This window comes from Camelina sativa, chromosome 17 (genome assembly GCF_030686135.1).
Source record: "Camelina sativa cultivar CO46 ecotype springtype chromosome 17, ASM3068613v1".
Classification (NCBI taxonomy): Eukaryota; Viridiplantae; Streptophyta; class Magnoliopsida; order Brassicales; family Brassicaceae; genus Camelina; species Camelina sativa.
The window spans coordinates 5,360,974-5,379,035 of NC_141896.1; the positions used below are offsets into that span (position 1 = coordinate 5,360,974).

At 38.5% G+C, this 18,062-nt stretch overlaps 6 protein-coding genes, 1 long non-coding RNA gene and 1 pseudogene across 13 annotated transcripts in view; 5 read left to right on the forward strand and 3 right to left on the reverse strand.

Annotated features, from left to right (window-relative positions):
• LOC104759193 (mitochondrial import receptor subunit TOM40-1-like) overlaps positions 1–18,062 on the forward strand; it is a 58,348-nt gene that overhangs the window by 18,605 nt on the left and 21,681 nt on the right. The gene's annotated exons all lie outside the window — the stretch shown is intronic.
• LOC104755546 (uncharacterized) lies at positions 858–5,114 on the reverse strand. 2 transcript variants are annotated; one of them, XR_015586780.1, is made up of 9 exons: positions 4,975–5,114; positions 4,409–4,462; positions 4,221–4,316; positions 4,009–4,149; positions 3,000–3,526; positions 2,843–2,912; positions 2,369–2,545; positions 2,148–2,261; positions 858–1,285 (listed from the first exon to the last, which is right to left on the reverse strand). It is a non-coding gene; the product is annotated as an uncharacterized LOC104755546 (long non-coding RNA). The 2 variants fall into 2 exon arrangements; XR_762240.2 differs by lacking the exon at positions 4,409–4,462 and having other exon boundaries at positions 3,000–3,518; positions 4,975–5,111.
• Positions 2,255–4,853, forward strand: LOC104755547 (cytochrome P450 87A3-like). The gene is made up of 9 exons (XM_010477944.3): positions 2,255–2,569; positions 2,659–2,980; positions 3,065–3,214; positions 3,290–3,541; positions 3,648–3,737; positions 3,828–3,906; positions 4,002–4,108; positions 4,207–4,334; positions 4,425–4,853. The coding sequence occupies exons 1-9, from the start codon at positions 2,373–2,375 to the stop codon at positions 4,516–4,518; spliced, it is 1,419 nt and encodes a 472-aa protein (XP_010476246.1). The 5' UTR covers positions 2,255–2,372; the 3' UTR covers positions 4,519–4,853.
• LOC104755544 (RHOMBOID-like protein 6, mitochondrial) lies at positions 5,140–9,466 on the reverse strand. Of its 5 annotated transcripts, none has more exons than XM_087495289.1 (7): positions 9,209–9,466; positions 7,376–8,902; positions 7,065–7,206; positions 6,638–6,927; positions 5,999–6,162; positions 5,749–5,912; positions 5,140–5,670 (listed from the first exon to the last, which is right to left on the reverse strand). In XM_087495289.1, exons 4-7 carry the CDS (start codon positions 6,871–6,873, stop codon positions 5,311–5,313), a joined length of 924 nt encoding a protein of 307 aa, XP_087351415.1. In that variant the 5' UTR covers positions 6,874–6,927; positions 7,065–7,206; positions 7,376–8,902; positions 9,209–9,466; the 3' UTR covers positions 5,140–5,310. The 5 variants fall into 5 exon arrangements, with proteins under 5 accessions (XP_087351415.1, XP_087351417.1, XP_010476245.1 ...); XM_087495291.1 differs by having other exon boundaries at positions 7,084–7,206; positions 9,209–9,407; XM_010477943.3 differs by having other exon boundaries at positions 7,084–7,206; positions 7,376–9,422.
• LOC104755542 (uncharacterized) lies at positions 7,450–10,026 on the reverse strand. Its single transcript, XM_019239264.2, has 2 exons — positions 9,590–10,026; positions 7,450–8,966 (listed from the first exon to the last, which is right to left on the reverse strand). Exons 1-2 carry the CDS (start codon positions 10,024–10,026, stop codon positions 7,502–7,504), a joined length of 1,902 nt encoding a protein of 633 aa, XP_019094809.2. The 3' UTR covers positions 7,450–7,501.
• LOC104755541 (E3 ubiquitin-protein ligase At1g12760) lies at positions 10,254–12,883 on the forward strand. Its single transcript, XM_010477939.3, has 5 exons — positions 10,254–11,183; positions 11,661–11,780; positions 11,856–11,988; positions 12,078–12,245; positions 12,348–12,883. The coding sequence occupies exons 1-5, from the start codon at positions 10,561–10,563 to the stop codon at positions 12,519–12,521; spliced, it is 1,218 nt and encodes a 405-aa protein (XP_010476241.1). The 5' UTR covers positions 10,254–10,560; the 3' UTR covers positions 12,522–12,883.
• On the forward strand, positions 13,254–18,054 carry LOC104755553 (DEAD-box ATP-dependent RNA helicase 47, mitochondrial). Of its 2 annotated transcripts, none has more exons than XM_019239263.2 (2): positions 13,254–13,589; positions 13,861–18,054. In XM_019239263.2, the coding sequence occupies exon 2, from the start codon at positions 13,926–13,928 to the stop codon at positions 15,579–15,581; it is 1,656 nt and encodes a 551-aa protein (XP_019094808.1). In that variant the 5' UTR covers positions 13,254–13,589; positions 13,861–13,925; the 3' UTR covers positions 15,582–18,054. The 2 variants fall into 2 exon arrangements, with proteins under 2 accessions (XP_019094808.1, XP_010476255.1); XM_010477953.3 differs by having other exon boundaries at positions 13,254–13,320.
• Positions 15,980–18,054, forward strand: LOC104755552 (uncharacterized; annotated as a pseudogene).

The following is an 18,062-nucleotide window of genomic DNA, read 5'->3' on the forward strand; positions in this document are numbered from 1 at the left end:
CAATGGTTACTCATTTACAACACCCACTTTTTTCCTTTTAACACTCCACATCATCTTTTCTCTCTTCCACATCATTATTCAACACATACATAACTTTTACTCTCTACAATGGTTTTGTTTAATAAAATTACAACACCTTACCCCACCATTTTTATTTCATATTTTTTAGGATTTGGGTAGTTGAAAGGGTAATTAGAAGAATTTTGGGTGTTGAAAGGGTTATTGTTTGGATCCATTTAGAAAAAAAGAGATATTTAAAGCTAAAACAAAAGATTATTAGAGACTAAACTTTTTTTTTATCTAAAGAAGGATTTTTTTTCTGTGTCCAAATCAAATGAAAGTAGTATCAATTTATAGAGAATGAAAAGTTATAAATTTTGATATAAATTTTGATATATTTATTTATAAATATTATGAAATAATTGAAGTTATATAATTGAGATAAAAAAAAAAAACATAAAAATCTAAACAACTAATCAAAATACAACATCTCTCACCTTTATCTTCTTCCTTCCACTTTCACGGGTGTTGATATTTATCAACACAAAATATGCCACATCACTTACTTTTCATTTACCACAAACCATTGTAGTGGGATTTTTTTTTTCAACTGTTGTAATATTATTTACAACGAACCATTGTAAGTGGTCTTAGCGAGCACATCTCAATATTAATGATTCTATTATTTATGTTCAGTTTTTAATTAATTTCACTAAAACCCTAACGAGGTTATACTAATTAACTTACTATTTTGGATTTTTTCACCCAGTAATTAAGAAACCTGTTTATCTCACGCACAAACACATCAATCCGGCCCTAATCCTACAAATATAATGTTGGATTTTGCTAGCAACGACAATAATGTTAATACTCCTGTTTCATTTTTTGTTTGTTTTCCCTATAAAAGCAGTTCTATAAGCTCTTGGCTTTGTCTTAATCACCCTGTATACACAGTAGTTTCTTATAGGTCCAAACTTTGAAGTTGTCTTTTTTGACCCAGGATTACTGATGAAGGAACCCCTTTTTGTCACCAATTATGTAACACTCAAATTGCTTTTTTATCTAATGGAACCAGAGAAAGGCTGAATTTATAATAATGGAGAAGTACTTCACAGTAACCTACCTAGTAACTGAGTTTTTGTGGGTAGGAAAGTAGAATTGCATGGTTTGTTGCACAAATCCTGAGCCCGTGGCTCAATGGCTAAAACACATATAATTGTCATATGTGATTGGTTTAACCTGATGGGTCCCAAGAGCCGTCTGAGGTTATATATGTCTCACACACCTAAAGCCAAAAAAAAAAGAAAAGAAGAGGATAATATGATACTATGATTCAACTCTCAGGTTAAAATTCATAATCTGGACAGAGAATTTGCATATGCAGTGGTTACTAAACAAGATCTAAAAGCTGATGTATGTATTATTTTGCAAGATCTTGAGTTTGACCAGTGGAAGATAATAATGATAATGATTAAAAACACATGACAAGCAGATCTAAAGAGGAGATCCTGAGCATGAATGAGAACAAACTGAAATGTACTTTATCTGTTAGTTTATTTGGGCTTCCCTGGTGTCAAAGATTGCATTAGATACTACAATTTTAGCATAGATATGGGAATGATAGAAGAAGAAACAATTATGAAACCAATAATACAGAAGCTGTAAACTTATTATTTTTCCCACACTTTAATAGCAATATGAGTCTCAAATCTTAAGTTACAGCATATATTATTATCACTGTCTTGTTTTGGTTTTAAAGTAACAATGTTATAATTATTCTCATCAGTGTTAGTTTAATCAAAATCTAATGGAGCTGCTAAGAGGAAGAGCTCTCACAAATGATCTCTCCTAGAATGAAGCTGAAAACTTGCCTAATGTTCAGACTTAGTGTTTTAATGCCATATGAGAGATGCAATAAACTAGGAGGTTAGAGGAACCTTCATATCATATTTCCTAAGATTTTATTTTTAATACATAAAAAATTAAAAAAGCTGCCCTTTCACACGGATAATGGTTTCTAATTCTAGAAGCAGGTTTTGAGTATTTTTTTATTTGCTTAAACCTTTTTTTTTTTTTTAACATTCTGCAACTACTTTTGGAGAACATGTTATATTATTATCTAATCAGAGTTATGTCTAGAGACTTGCCTTGCCTATTTAAGCACTCATCATAATGGTTGACAAAGATGGGCCAGCACTCAACTTCTCTTTCCTTCTCCTTCTTCTCTTTGTCTCTTTCCTCTGCACGTTTTCAGTTTCTGTCTAAAGAACACAAACCCAAGAAGTCAGAGGGGGAAAAGAAAAAAGTTTCATTTGTAGTTCCACCGGAACAGTTTCATCATATATACTCTTCTTTAATTTTGTCTTACTGTGATGTGGGCATTGTTCATTTGGGTTTCTCTGCTTCTCATAAGTATCACACATTGGGTTTATAGTTGGAGGAACCCTAAATGCAGAGGGAGGCTTCCACCTGGTTCCATGGGTTTCCCATTACTCGGGGAGACTATCCAATTTTTCAAGCCAAACCCAACTTCAGACATCCCTCCCTTTGTCAAAGAAAGGGTTAAGAAGTAAGTGTCTCTCTTATTCTCTCATTCAAAGCAATGTGATTTAGTGTGTACGCAAAGGTTTTTTAAACTCTTGTTGTTAATACGTGCAGGTATGGCCCTATTTTCAAGACTAATCTCGTGGGCAGACCAGTTATTGTATCAACAGATGCTGATCTGAGTTATTTTGTGTTTCAACAAGAGGGTCGTTGTTTCCAGAGTTGGTATCCAGACACTTTTACCAACATCTTTGGGAGAAATAATGTGGGTTCACTACATGGGTTCATGTACAAGTACCTTAAAAGCATGGTCTTGACTCTCTTTGGCCATGATGGTCTCAAGAAGATGCTTCCTCAAGTCGAAATAACTGCAAGTAAGAGGTTAGAGCTTTGGTCAAATCAAGATTCAGTAGAACTCAAAGATGCAACCGCAAGCGTAAGTTTCACAAGCACACCTTAATTTTCTGTTTCAGTTATAATCCTTGTTGCTAACATGTTTGCTATCACACATTTTTATCAGATGATCTTTGATCTCACCGCAAAGAAGTTGATCAGCCATGAACCAGACAAGTCATCAGAGAATCTAAGAGCAAACTTTGTTGCTTTTATTCAGGGATTGATCTCCTTCCCTTTTGACATCCCAGGCACAGCTTATCACAAATGTCTACAGGTGAATCCATTATTCTCTTGAACCATTTCTTTCTTGCCTCACATTTTGGTACTAATGCTTGTAACTATCTTGCAGGGTAGGGAAAAGGCAATGAAAATGTTGAAGAGTATGCTTCAAGAGAGGCGTAAGAACCCGAGGAAGGTCCCAAGTGATTTCTTTGATTACGTTATTGAAGAGATTCAGAAAGAGGGAACAATTCTGACAGAGGATATTGCACTGGACTTGATGTTTGTCTTACTATTTGCCAGCTTCGAAACAACATCTCTCGCTTTAACTTTAGCTATCAAGTTTCTTACAGATGACCCTGCAGTCCTAAAGCGTTTAACGGTTAGTCAGAGGATCAACACAGTATATAGATATGTTACCAAGAAGTGACCATATTTATGGTTTATAATATAAAAAAAAGCTAAACTGTGTTCATCTTCATGATCAGGAAGAACATGAGACTATTCTAAGAAATCGGGAAGATGCAGACTCAGGACTTACATGGGAAGAATACAAGTCAATGACTTACACATTTCAGGTTGCTTAAGATTTTGATCAAAGTATGATACTTTCTAAAGTTTCAATACAAAGTTCAGCTGACTAAGTCTTAAGTAAACTCTGTATGCAGTTTATAAACGAAACAGCGAGACTAGCAAACATAGTTCCTGCAATCTTCAGAAAGACGTTGAGAGATATAAAATTCAAAGGTATGATAAAATAAAGTACAATAACATTCTAATGATTTAAGTGCCTCTTTTTTTCTTATATTATCTATCATTAAAACTTTTGTCAATGGTTACAGATTATACCATTCCAGCCGGCTGGGCGGTGATGGTCTGTCCTCCAGCTGTACATTTGAATCCAGAAAAGTATAAAGATCCTTTAGTCTTCAATCCATCAAGATGGGAGGTGAGGTCAAACCTTTTATGTAACTTCTACTCCAAGTAAAACTGGAAAAAAATAAAAATAATAACAAAACTAATCAACACAAGAAAATTGGAATGCAGGGATCAAAAGTTACCAACGCATCAAAGCACTTTATGGCGTTTGGTGGCGGTATGAGGTTCTGTGTTGGAACCGACTTCACCAAATTGCAGATGGCTGCGTTTCTTCACACCTTGGTAACAAAATACAGGTTTGTAAAGGCTTATCATCTTAATTACACTCTTCTATAGTGTTAGATTCCAATAAGGCTGATTTGATTCTGACCCCTTGAAATTATCAGATGGGAAGAGATTAAAGGAGGAGACATACTTCGAACTCCTGGATTACAGTTTCCAAATGGTTACCATGTCAGACTCCATAAAAAAGAGACTTAGAGAATGTTTTTAAGTAAAACAGAATTGTTAGGATTTCTAATACGTCGTTATACATTTTCTAAGACTACAAATCATCTTATACAAATCATAAGTTAAGATGTGTCTTAGGTTTTAAAAAGGCTGAGAATCAGCTACAAAGGTGAATACAACAATTTTGTTACTAGCTTCTGTGTCTTGCTCAGAAACTGTAATGTATAGTTTATTGATCACAAAAGGCATGTAAAAGAAAACAAGTACTACTGAGATTTATTATATCTCGTTAGGTTCTTGATCAAATCCTATATGTAAATTTCCTAAAGAAGTATTTATAATGAATATTTATAGCTCTATCCAAACTATAAAAGCTTGCAGAATCTCACTAAGCCTATAAATCTTCAATAGGAAATATACACATCAAAAAATTAGGATGAACAAGATGAAAGTACTAATTTTTGGGATTGTTTCTGTCAAAGTTACCTCGGAACTTTTCTTTCGATTGATCGATGAACGACAACACTGTAGTTTCAAGATGAAGATAGCCGCCAGAGGAAGCCACCAACCCAAAAAACCATTTGTTCCCTCTCGGTGTTCTGCTAACGTGTCGGCTACTTTTCACCGGTTTACACTTGATGATGACACTAATTTTTATAAACGGGCTAATAAGTTTCGTTCCAAGCCCAACATCTTTCAATTTGTAGAATCAATACCAAAAAAATCCAGTTCAAATTTTGTAGTTACACAACCAAATAAGACACAATGAATAAGTTAGAAACAGCGTTTTTAACAGTAACGATGAATGAAAGAGAAATATCATCAACAAGACCATTTGGAAGTAGGATAACAGTCAAGGCGATGGCACCATTTGCAATGTTTGTTCCCATTCTCTCCTTTGAAAAGCATCACAATCCCAACTGTTAAACCCGCTACGACAACTACAGCGGCTATAAAGAACAACATGTACTGGCACGGGTTATACTTTGATCTGGCACGTGCACCATACTGCGTAGAGTTGCGTGACTCTTCCCATCCTAACTGAGGCCGGATCAGTAGTACAAACCCGAGGAAAAATCCGGTTAAGAAACCACCAATGTGAGCAAAGTTGTCAACCCAAGGAAGCAATCCTATTGCCAAATTGATTGCTATGATGAACAAGATTGTGAACAAAGCCGCTAGCTGGAAAAATTTGAGAAACAATGTTACATCCTAGTTAATGTTTGTATCTTGAAAAAGAACAGGTACATGATATGGTACCTTGTTGGCGTAGATAGTCCAGTTGATGAGAAGCTCTGACAACATTGCTCCCATGAGTCCAAGGAGAGCACCCGAGGCACCAACTGAGATGCTATTTTGAAGGAAGAGAGCTGAGAGAATGTTTCCGCCAAATCCCGATATTAAGTAGATGAGTCCAATTCTTACTGCAGAGTCATTTCACAAGACATTATGAATATATGAACAGAACGTAAGAATGAGAGAGTTGCGGGTACTTATAGGAAAGACTTACTGAAGCCAAACTGCTGCTCAAGGCGGATACCGAAGAAGATCACGTTAAACATATTAGTAAAAAGGTGAAAGACACCAGCGTGGAGCCACATAGATGTGATGAGCCTCCATTTTTCATTGCCTTGCACGACTTTCCTCCATTCCAAAGCTCCCATTTTCTCCAATCTAAAATCATATCATATGGTTAGAATCACAACAATACCAAAAGTTACAGACCTCATTGCTAATGAAGCTCATAATCTTATATCCAACCATGCCCTCAAAGATACTAGTTAGATTTCGGATTCACAGGTCGTGTTGTCTAGACAACAGAGCAAAAGGCTCGGATGAACTTTATCTTAAGAACAGAGTTTGTTTTGAGTACAACATGGCATCAACAGAGTAATTGAAGCAAGTGTAGATAACAATGAGGTTTGTGCATCAGTAAACTATAATGGGGCAAAGAGATCAGTATCCTTTCATAACATTTTGGAAGAAATAGGGATAATATTGAGACCCACAAGTATGAACTTGAATTCTAAGGTGTCAAAGGGTCAAATTTGAATATAATGATCAAAACAAAAGATTACTATCAAAATACCCCACAAGCCTGAACTTGATTTCTACGGCAGTACAGGATCAGACCGTTAAAGAAGCTTACGTGGAAGAAGATGGGCCTAAGAGAGGGTTTTCTCTGAGTGGCTGGAACGAGAACCTACGCAGAAACTTAGCCACGCAATCTCCGTTTGCACCATTGGTCGTCTTGGGGCAGTCGTTAATGAACATGACAACAATGAAGACGGCGACATTAGCCAAGACAATAGTCGGAGTCAGCCAGGACGTCCACTGGGTGTCCCCTCTGTGTTTCCTACCTCTCTCCATATCTCTACTGGACATTCTCTCTCTCTCTCTCTTCTCTCGTCGTATAAAGAACAGCACAACTGCTGATTACTATAAATAGAAAAAAACAAAAAATGAAAAATCAACGGATCAAAGACGATGAATAAATGGAAGAAGAATAGATTGAGACAGGACACATGAAACAGAGCAATCTATTATCAGAGATTCAGGCAGAGAGTTTTCTTAACCTTCAGTTTTCTTCTGTACCTATTGCTGGATTTTGGAGAAACTCAACCGTTGAATCTGTGGGTTTTCCCAACATATGGTGTCAATGGCAGCTCCTTGAAGATATTTTATTTCCTTTTAACTTTCTGATAAAAAATCTCAGACCTGGGAGAGGAAATAAATCAGACGTGAAATCACTTATCTTGATTCTCTTATCTTCGTAATTTGTGGGGTATGATTTGTGATAGACAAAGTCAATAAGGAATACTAATAAACTTACTATAAGTATATAGATTCTACATATTAATGTGCCTGCACTATCCATTTTATTTACCTGACAAAAATAGACAGATCAATAGGAGGAGGAGCATTGACCAATCCAATATATATGTCTCTCACCACAATCAATGGTCAAACTAAAAACTGAATCTTTGATTATATGATGTAAACACCTACAATTCTAAGAAAGCATATCCAAAAAGCCTTTGTTCAATCTACCATCCGATAACATATCCATAACCATCTTTATAGTGGACGCATCAGCAGCGAACCCTCCCTTTTTCATTTCTTCAATGAATTCAGCTGATGTATTTATGTCACTACCTCGGAGATGTGCTCGTATTAGTGTGTTGTATGTACAACCATCAGGCTCATGCTCATCCTCCTTCATTTTTCTAAGCAACATATTTGCTTCCAAGAGTGACCCTTTCTTACATAATCCTGAAATCATTGTGGTGTATGTCTTAACCTCGGGCATCACTCCTCTAACTGGTAGACTACAGAATAAATCCCAAGCATCATCCACCTTACTAGCATTGCACAACCCGTGAATGATGATATTATAGATACCAATATCAAGTTCCATCTTACTCTTCTGTATTTTTTCAAATATTTCCAATGCTTTTTTTAGTTCTCCACTGTCACACAAACCATCCAGCAAAATTTTGTAAGTCACAATATTAGGAGGAACACCACGAGAAACCATCTCTTGGAAGAGTTCTTTAGCAACATTAAGTTTTCCCGATTGACAAAACCCTTGGATTAGAGTGCTATAAGTAACTGTATTAACAACCACTCCTCTCAGGGACATTTTGCGGAAGAGTTCCAAACCATCGTCAACCCGCTTAGCCTTACAATAACAATTTATGATAATGTTATAAATAACGGTATCAGGGTCACACCCTTTGCTAACCATCAGACCCAGCATCTGGTTTGCCTCCTCTAGGCGGTTCTCTTTGCAAAACCCATCTATCAAAGAATTGTATGTAATAGTATCAGGAGCTATACCTCTTGTGATCATCTCCTCGTACAAGTCTTTGGCCTCTACAAGTTTTCCCTCTTTCGCAAAATTATCAATCAATGCGTTGAATGTGAAGACGTCTGGGGCGATATTCCTTGTGATCATATCCCTAAGCAATTTGGCACCATCATCCCATCTACCAGCATTACAGAAGCCTCTAATGAGAGTGTTGTAGGTAATAATATTTGATTTGATCCCTCTCATTTCCATCTCATTGAATAGGTTGAATGCGTCTCCGAGGCTCCCGTCTTTGCAAAGCCCATCAATGAGGATATTGTATTTGAATGCATCGCGCTTGATATTTCTTTCTTCCATCTTTCTGAGCAATTCCATGGCCAAGGCAGTTTTGCCGGACTTGCACATTACATTTAAAACCGGTCCATAGGTAACTTCATCAGGTTGACAACCAATTTCAACCATTCGATCTATCAAAACCACAGCTTCAGAGACTTTGCCATTGAGACAAAGTCCATTAACCAAAGTGTTAATCGTAATGAGATTGGGTGTTTGTCCCATTTCTATCATTCGATCAACTAACCCCACGGCTTCGGAGACTCGGCCCTGGAGACATAATCCGTTAATCAAAGTTGTAAAAGTGATGGTGTTAGGCTCATACCCAAGTTTTGTAGGAGCTAGAAATTTGCCACACTACGTAAGAGGTATTGAATAAGAGATAACAACACAAACGTTAAGGGAAGAATGGAGGCGAGACCGAAATCTCTTTCCTTAACTCTTTGAAACCCCCGCAGTGCGACGGGATTAATGGTTACAAGAGTCCCAGGATACAACCATACACAACCGGGTTTGCTAATCACTCAAACACCGGCTCTATACGAACTTCACTTCTACGATACTCTCGAAACTTACTTTTTGAGAGAGAGATTGCTGGATGTTTCTGTTCTAAGTCTCTTGAACTTGTGTTTATATAGAGGTCTTGGATGACTTGGGTTTGAAATAGATTCTCCACAACCTTACCTAGTCCATCGCAAATCTAGGAGGTGGGCGACGTGAAGAAGCGACGATCTCTCAAAGAAATCCAACTCTCCACAACTCTCCACTTGATCACGAAAACAAAGAGACCGAGTCTCACGGATCGTGAAACAGAGTTTTGACTCTATCCAATCTGACCCACTTCTCTTGGAGCTCCATCTTAAGCAAGGCCAAACCATTAAGGCCTAATTTCTCATTCACACAATCCAATTTTATTAAGCCCACTAAGCTTAAATAAATTAAGGTCCAACAAGTTTCATGATCTTCCCCATAGAAGAAAAGGCAAAACCGAGTTTACAACCTCGACAGAAACAATTGATCATAATACTCAAAGTGTAGATGTCATGGGCAATCCCACTCAACTCCATTTGCTTGCAGAGCTCTAACACAAGATCGTACTGTTTTGTCCTGGCAACGGCACTAAACAATCTACTGAAATCAACGAGACTAGGACGAGGACGAGACCTAATCATGGATTGGAAGATATCAACAGCATCATCTTCCTTAATATATACAAGCCCACTTCTCAATCTCTCTCTGTAAGAGAGATTTCTACCGCTGAAACCAGAAAAGTCTCGATGGCAGCAAGAAACAAGATTTTGTAGGAGTAAAGCATTTCTCAGAGTACCTGTCTCGCGAGGCTGAACAAATTTCAAAGCTTTTTTAGAACTCCATCTCCGTATCATCAACGTCATCTCAATTCTCAAGCTGAATCGTTCCTTCTCAAGCTTTTAGCACTCTCTCAGTGTAATTTACAAACAAAGCGCTCCGTCCGCTTTAGAGACAACAGAAAAAAGAAAAGAAAAGAAGAAGATAGAGAGACTGACTAAACCGGTTCAGTGACCAAACCCTCGTGGGCCGTGGCCCATATATAATAATACCCCGCTTAAATTAAAATTTGTCCGATAGTTGACTGTTGACTAGAAGAAGAAGGGACCACATGAAAACTATTAAATGACTTGAGAGCTTCCAAAATTAATCAACAAAAATATTTTTACCAATCTCTCGTCAAAAAAGGGAGAGAGACAGATATCATCTCTGTTAATTTCCATAATCTAATCATCCATCATCTTCTTCATCTCTCTCCCTCTCTCTCATCTCATCTCGTTCTCTCGAAACCCTAACAATCCCAATTCCGTCTTCTCAAATTGATTCCTTCCCTTTTTATGACGTAACGCTACACCAATTTCACCGATTTAGTTTTTTTTTTTTTTTTTAAACACACAAAAATGTCAACGGAGAATAATAATACGGGGAATTCGTCATCCCTGCCACCACATTCATCATCATCCTCCGACGCAATCGATCCAGCACCGTTGCTTTCAAACGGAGAAGATAATGAAGGAAGCAACGGAGGAAGTGGTGGGGGAGAACGGAGATCTGTGAGGAGACAAGGTTTGAGAGAAGCCGCGAGGTTTCTAAGTCGTGCGAGTAGCGGACGTGTTATGAGGGAACCATCTATGCTCGTGAGAGAGGCTGCGGCTGAGCAGCTAGAGGAGAGACAAAGCGATTGGGCTTATTCGAAGCCTGTGGTGGTTCTTGACATCGTTTGGAACCTTGCTTTTGTTTCCGTTGCCACGGCTGTTTTGGTTATGAGCAAGGACGAGCATCCGATTATGCCGCTTAGAGTTTGGCTTTTGGGTTATGCTTTGCAATGCGTTTTGCATATGGTTTGTGTTTGTTTTGAGTATCGGAGGAGGAATAGGAGGAGAACGATTAGGAATACTCCACGCTCACGCTCTTCTTCTTCTTCTTCGTCTTCTTCTTCCTTGGAGGAAGATGCTTTGGTTTCCAGGAGGAATTCGAATGAACACGACTTGTCTCTTGGGCACTTGGACAGCGAAAGCAGCAGGTTTGTGGCTAGATTAGATGTTTGCTTCCGGCATTTTGATGTGTATTTTGCCTCGAGCTTGTTTAGATTTCATTAACTTGTGAGCTTTGCTGTGGTAGCGTCTTAAAAGCTTAGGGTATGTGCACTTAAGTTATAGTTTCTATCAGCTTTTGAAAGAACATATTTGCTCTGCACCTTTTACACAAAGCGTCTACCTTTATGATCCTTGATGCATTACAATCTAACTAACTGAGATTATATGCAACTTGTGAAGAAATTATGATGATACATACATTCCAAGTTATCATCATCGTTTTTTTTGCTAGGGAGTAGATAGGACAATAGATTCACCCTGTTCTTATAACAGAAATTAAGGAAACCATACACTGACTCTCGTCCTTGCTACCAGATCTTTTTATTATTCTTTGTTTCTTTACAACAGAATTTGTAATAGCATGTTTTGAGATTCTTATTTTCACTTCCCGTTTTCTAATGCAGTATTGCAAAACATCTGGAATCTGCCAATACAATGTTTTCTTTTATATGGTGGATCATTGGGTTCTACTGGGTATCTGCTGGTGGCCAAGAGTTGGCACAAGAATCCCCTCGGATTTACTGGTTTGTTCTTTCCTCCCATCTCTATTATATATAATTGTTAACCTGTTCCGCCACTGAATGCCTTGCTTATTTCAGGTTGTCTATTGTCTTTCTTGGTTTCGATGTGTTCTTTGTTGTCTTCTGTGTTGCGTTGGCCTGCGTTATTGGAATTGCTGTCTGCTGTTGCCTTCCATGCATCATTGCAGTTCTATACGCCGTTGCAGATCAGGTACTTCTCATTACCAATCCATCTTATATCCTAGGCCGCCATGTTGTTGCTATTTTTTTTTATAACACAACATGATTAAAAAAATGCAGGAAGGTGCTTCAAAAGAAGACATTGAGCAGCTCACCAAATTCAAGTTTCGCAAAGTAGGTGATGCCAACAAACACACTGGTGATGAAGCCCAAGGAACTACTGAGGGGATAATGACCGAGTGTGGTACAGATTCACCGATTGAACATACTCTTTTGCAAGAGGATGCGGTAAGTACACACTATAACACACCCAACCCTCCTCCTCGAAGAACAAAATCCTAACTTAGATAATTATTATGCTTCATGACTCTTATGGATTCTGCATTATAGGAATGTTGCATCTGTCTTTCTGCATATGAAGACGGAACAGAACTAAGGGAACTTCCATGTGGCCACCATTTCCACTGCTCCTGCGTAGACAAATGGCTATACATAAACGCGACTTGCCCACTCTGCAAATACAACATCCTCAAGAGTAGCAACTTGGATCGAGAGGAAGTCTAGAAGAAAACAACATTACTTGTTCATGACCCACAACATATTTGATCAGGAGACTTGGGGTTAAGGTAAAAAACAAACAAGACTGGTTTGTTTTTTTAGATATGATGCATTGTTTGTGATATGATAATGATATATATATCTATACAAAATTATTATACTTTTGTTTGTTTTTGTTTTTTGTTTTTGATTTGGAAAACTAATCAGGTCTGTACATCCTGTATCTATCGTGTTTCACTTGAAACCAATGTTTTGTACTACCTCTTTCTCAGCCTACCTCGAATTGTTAGAGATTTTCATTATCTTAGATCTTTTTAGTAATTGTATCAATGAAGATTTTGATTGTTAATTTAATGTTTTTCCAGTTTGTTCTACAGCCTTTAAGCTGAAGTTGTATAGGCAATGATTAACTCTGATACTACCATCACTTCTAGCTCAAACACACCATCGGATTAACTCTTGAAAGTTGAAGTTAAAGATTAATACTAAGCGCAATTACATAACAAACCAAACCAAACCAAACCAAATCAGATTAGATTTTAATTTGTGTTTATGTATATGTAAGACAAAATTTGAACAAAGCAAATCAAAATTTGAGTCAGGGACCTGAATCTTATATAGTCCCTCTTTGAGACGATAAAGAAAACCGAGAATGTTGTACCGGTTTTATCTTCAGACCCGGTTTGTTTTGTCCGGTTTGGTCAAATTGGAGCAGAACCTTTTTATCCAGAAACTGAAGAAGACGCAAGTGTTGTAGTTCAGTTCTCTTCGTATCGTCGTCTCGTCTCATGGAGAGTATCATCAGGTGCCTTTTTTTTATCTTTTTTTTTTTTATCTCTTCATCTATGGATTTGATTCAACTATTTGTTTTCTTATTATCCTATTAGTCTATTACTAAGCTACAATCTTTGTCAGCCCTTACTATCTTATCCTCTAGTGTTGATATCTATGTTCGCCATTTAAGATTCTGGGTTAGAAATTGTGATTCTCGGCCTGATTTCTAAGAATCTTTTGGCCGGAGTGGAGTGGTTTTTGTCGTGTGAACTGCCACATGCTGCTTAATTCGTTTGTTAGGTGATGATGCTTTTCATGCCCGCCAAGTGTTCGACGAATTGCCTCATTATTGTCTCTTGATATTGTTTGGCGTTTTTGTAAGATGATTCCAGTTTAGATATATATCTCAATTGGTATTCGTATTACTATATTTGAGAAATTTCAGTAGTTTTGTCTAATAATTCAACAAAGCTGATGTCTTTTTTACTTCAGCCTTTTGGGTGTTTCTGTGAATAGTATGTATGTCTTATTGCTTTTCAGTGTAACTTCATCCATCTGATGTACTTTGCAGGCTGTTCTGAGCAAACCCTGTGATAAAGAGGCTATCTTTCTTGTTAACAAGGACACACTAGTGACATGGCGGCATCAGCTTCAACCCGATTCCTCCTTCTGCTCAAAGAGTTTTCAGCCTTCAGAAAGATATCATGGACTTCTGGTGCAACTAATTACCACCGGCAATCTCGTTTGTTATGCCATGTTGCTAAAGAAGACGGGTCTCTCACTCTTGCAAGCCTTGATTTGGGTAAAAAGCCAAGGAAATTTGGGAGAAGTAAGGCGACAAAGCTTGAGGGAAGCTATGTTACTGAAATGGGTCAAGGTAAGGTAAGAGCGTTAAAGAACGATAAAATGAAAGTAGTGAGGGAAAAGAAACCAGCTGAGATAGTGTCGCCTTTGTTTTCTGCAAAATCCTTTGAGGAGCTTGGCCTCCCAGATTCATTGTTAGACAGCTTGGAAAGAGAAGGTTTCTCTGTCCCAACAGATGTCCAATCAGCAGCTGTCCCAGCAATAATCAAAGGTCACGATGCAGTGATTCAGTCTTACACAGGATCTGGCAAAACCCTCGCTTATCTGCTTCCAATATTATCCGAGATTGGTCCGCTAGCAGAAACATCTAGAAGCTCCGACAGTGAAAGCGAGAAGAGGACTGAGATTCAGGCGATGATTGTTGCTCCATCAAGAGAACTCGGTATGCAGATAGTAAGAGAGGTGGAGAAACTGCTTGGACCTGTTCACCGTAGAATGGTTCAGCAGTTGGTAGGAGGTGCGAACCGAATGAGGCAAGAAGAGGCCCTTAAGAAAAATAAACCCGCAATTGTTGTTGGCACTCCTGGGAGAATTGCAGAGATAAGCAAAGGTGGGAAATTGCACACTCATGGGTGTAGATTCTTGGTGCTAGACGAAGTCGATGAGCTTTTATCGTTTAATTTCCGAGAAGATATCCATCGAATACTAGAGCATGTAGGAAAGAGATCTGGGGCTGGTCCTAAAGGGGAAGTCGATGAACGTGCTAACCGACAGACAATTCTAGTCTCTGCAACTGTGCCATTCTCGGTGATCCGAGCAGCTAAGAGCTGGAGTCACGAGCCGGTTCTTGTCCAAGCCAACAAAGTCACTCCTCTTGATACCGTTCAACCATCTGCACCGGCGATTAGCTTAACTCCCACGACTTCTGAGGCTAATGGCCAGATTCAGACTACTATCCAGAGCTTACCTCCAGCTTTAAAACACTATTACTGCATCTCAAAACATCAACACAAAGTCGACACGTTAAGGAGATGCGTTCACGCCCTCGACGCCCAATCGGTTATAGCTTTCATGAACCACTCGAGGCAGCTCAAAGACGTGGTCTACAAACTAGAAGCTCGTGGTATGAATTCAGCTGAGATGCACGGAGATCTCGGGAAGCTAGGGAGATCAACAGTTCTAAAGAAGTTCAAGAACGGGGAAATTAAGGTACTGGTGACAAATGAGCTCTCTGCTAGGGGCCTTGATGTTGCTGAATGTGACCTGGTGGTGAATCTAGAGCTTCCAACGGATGCGGTTCACTATGCTCATAGAGCTGGGAGAACAGGAAGGCTGGGAAGGAAAGGAACGGTGGTAACAGTGTGTGAGGAATCACAAGTGTTTATAGTGAAGAAGATGGAGAAGCAGCTTGGTTTGCCTTTCTTGTATTGTGAGTTTGTTGATGGAGAGCTTGTTGTCACTGAGGAAGACAAAGCTATTATAAGGTAAAAAATGAGTTTGTTGATGGAGAGCTTGTTTTCAGATACTTTTTATAACTAATTAAATTCAGAATTTTGTCTCTCTTTTTTTTTTAATATCCTAGATAAATTTGTATCAGTAAGAACATATACAGTATAACGAGTGTTGAAATTTACAGTGTGACATAAAAAATCTAATCTATTAGAATCCAAGAAAACATTTGCAACTGTGAGTATTATTACTGTATCAGCAAATACAGACAGACTTGAGTATCATTTGGATTCGACGATATAATTTGACCAATTATATTTGCGTGACCGTAAAACTGAGCTAAACCAAATCCGGTATAGCTTTGTCTGTTTTGTAGGGTTAGCAAATTACACACACAGTGACTCAGTGAAAGGGAACGAATCAGCTTGAGAATTGAGATGACGTTGATGATACGGAGATGGAGTTCTAAAAAAGCTTTGAAATTTGTTGAGCCTCGCCTCCCGGAGACAGGTACTCTGAGAAATGCTTTACTCCTCCATTGCCCGAATGAGCTGTTTTCTTGCTGCGAACGAGACTTTTCTAGTTTCAGCGATAGAAATCTCTCTTACAGAGAGAAATTGGGAAGTGGGCTTGTAGATATTAAGGCAGATGATGCTGTCAATCTCTTCCAAGACATGATTCACTCTCGTCCTCTTCCCACTGTCATTGATTTCAGTAGATTGTTTGGTGCTGTTGCCAGGACAAAACAGTACGATCTTGTTTTGGATCTCTGCAAGCAAATGGAATTGAATGGGATTGCACATAGCATCTACACTCTGAGTAGTATGATCAATTGCTTCTGCCGACGCCGAAAACTAGGTTTTGCTTTTTCTGTTTTGGGGAAGATCCTAAAACTTGGGTATGAGCCTAACACCATCACTTTTACAACTTTGATAAACGAATTATGTCTCGAGGGCCGAGTTTCCGAAGCCGTGGGATTAGTTGATCGAATGGTAGAAATGGGACATACACCCAATCTCATTACGATTAACACTTTGGTTAATGGACTTTGTCTCAATGGTAAAGTCTCTGAAGCTGTGGTTTTGATAGATCGAATGGTTGCAAATGGTTGTCAACCCAGTGAAGTTACATATGGACCGGTTCTAAAAGTGATGTGCAAGTCCGGCAAAACTGCCTTGGCCATGGAGTTGCTCAGAAATATGGAAGAAAGAAAGATGAAGCTCGATGCAGCCAAATACAATATCCTCATTGATGGCCTTTGCAAAGACAAAAACCTCGACGATGCACTCAACCTTTTCAACGAAATGGAAGTGAAAGGTTTTAAAGCAGATGTTATTACCTACACCACTCTCATTAAAGGCTTTTGTAATGATGGTAGATGGGATGATGGTGCGCAGTTGCTCAGGGATATGATCACAAGGAGAATCACCCCCAACGTTGTCACATTCAACGTATTGATTGATAGTTTTGTGAAAGAGGGAAAACTTCTAGAGGCCGAAGCACTGCACAATGAGATGATTCGACGAGGTATAGCTCCTAATACTATTACATACAATTCTTTGATAGATGGGTTTTGCAAGGAGAACCGCCTTGACAAGGCAAACCAGATGCTGGACCTGATGGTTAGCAAAGAGTGTAATCCTGATATCGTGACGTTTAATATCCTCATATATGGATATTGTAAGGCTGAGAGGGTTGATGATGGTTTTGAACTGTTCCGCAAAATGTCCCTGAGAGGAGTGGTTGCTAATACAGTTACTTATAACACCCTTGTCCAAGGGTTTCGCCAATCGGGAAAACTTGAGGTTGCCAAAGAACTCTTCCAAGAGATGGTTTTTCGTGGTGTTCATCCTGATATCGTGACTTATTCTATTTTGCTGGATGGGTTGTGTGACAATGGGGAAATAGAAAAAGCATTGGAAATTTTTGAAAAAATACAGAAGAGTAAGATGGAACTTGATATTGGTATCTATAACATCATCATTCACGGAATGTGCAATGATGGTAAGGTCGATGATGCTTGGGATTTATTCAGTAGTCTACCTCTTAGAGGAGTGATGCCCAACGTTAAGACATACACCACAATGATTTCAGGATTATGTAAGAAAGGGTCACTCTCGGAAGCAAATATGTTGCTTAGAAAAATGAAGGAGGAAGGGTGTGAGCCAGATAATTGGACATACAACACTCTAATCCGAGCACATCTCCTAGTTAGTGATGTAACGACATCAGCTGAACTCATCGAAGAAATGAAGAGGTGCAGGCTCGCTGCGGATGCGTCCACTATAAAGATGGTTGATTGAACAAAAGGTTTTTGGATATGCTTTCTTAGAATTTTGGTGTTTACATCATATAACTGTCTCGGAGCATTGAAAGATTAAGTTAATATTTGATCAGGTCTGTTTGTTTAGGTTTGTTTGTTTAGGTTAATCACATGATACTTTTGTTTGTTTTGGAAATTGACAAAGTGCATTCAGGTATTGTGTTTATGAGAATATTTAGTATTTACACTTTTCTTAG

Bases quoted from the DNA above. Each gene is read 5' to 3' on its own strand.
- LOC104755547 (XM_010477944.3), top strand. From the start codon at position 2,373: ATGTGGGCATTGTTCATTTGGGTTTCTCTGCTTCTCATAAGTATCACA. The intron at 3,738-3,827 runs GTTGCTTAAGAT...CTCTGTATGCAG, and splicing joins CAATGACTTACACATTTCAG to TTTATAAACGAAACAGCGAG. The intron at 3,907-4,001 runs GTATGATAAAAT...CAATGGTTACAG, and splicing joins GAGAGATATAAAATTCAAAG to ATTATACCATTCCAGCCGGC.
- LOC104755544 (XM_087495289.1), bottom strand. From the start codon at position 6,873: ATGTCCAGTAGAGATATGGAGAGAGGTAGGAAACACAGAGGGGACACC. The intron at 5,913-5,998 runs GTAAGTCTTTCC...ATGACTCTGCAG, and splicing joins TGAGCAGCAGTTTGGCTTCA to TAAGAATTGGACTCATCTAC. The intron at 5,671-5,748 runs GTACCATATCAT...AAATTTTTCCAG, and splicing joins GGACTATCTACGCCAACAAG to CTAGCGGCTTTGTTCACAAT.
- LOC104755542 (XM_019239264.2), bottom strand. From the start codon at position 10,026: ATGACGTTGATGATACGGAGATGGAGTTCTAAAAAAGCTTTGAAATTT. The intron at 8,967-9,589 runs GAAACTTGTTGG...TCTAGCTCCTAC, and splicing joins TCTTCTATGGGGAAGATCAT to AAAACTTGGGTATGAGCCTA.
- LOC104755541 (XM_010477939.3), top strand. From the start codon at position 10,561: ATGTCAACGGAGAATAATAATACGGGGAATTCGTCATCCCTGCCACCA. The intron at 11,184-11,660 runs GTTTGTGGCTAG...TTTCTAATGCAG, and splicing joins TTGGACAGCGAAAGCAGCAG to TATTGCAAAACATCTGGAAT. The intron at 12,246-12,347 runs GTAAGTACACAC...TCTGCATTATAG, and splicing joins CTCTTTTGCAAGAGGATGCG to GAATGTTGCATCTGTCTTTC.
- LOC104755553 (XM_019239263.2), top strand. From the start codon at position 13,926: ATGGCGGCATCAGCTTCAACCCGATTCCTCCTTCTGCTCAAAGAGTTT.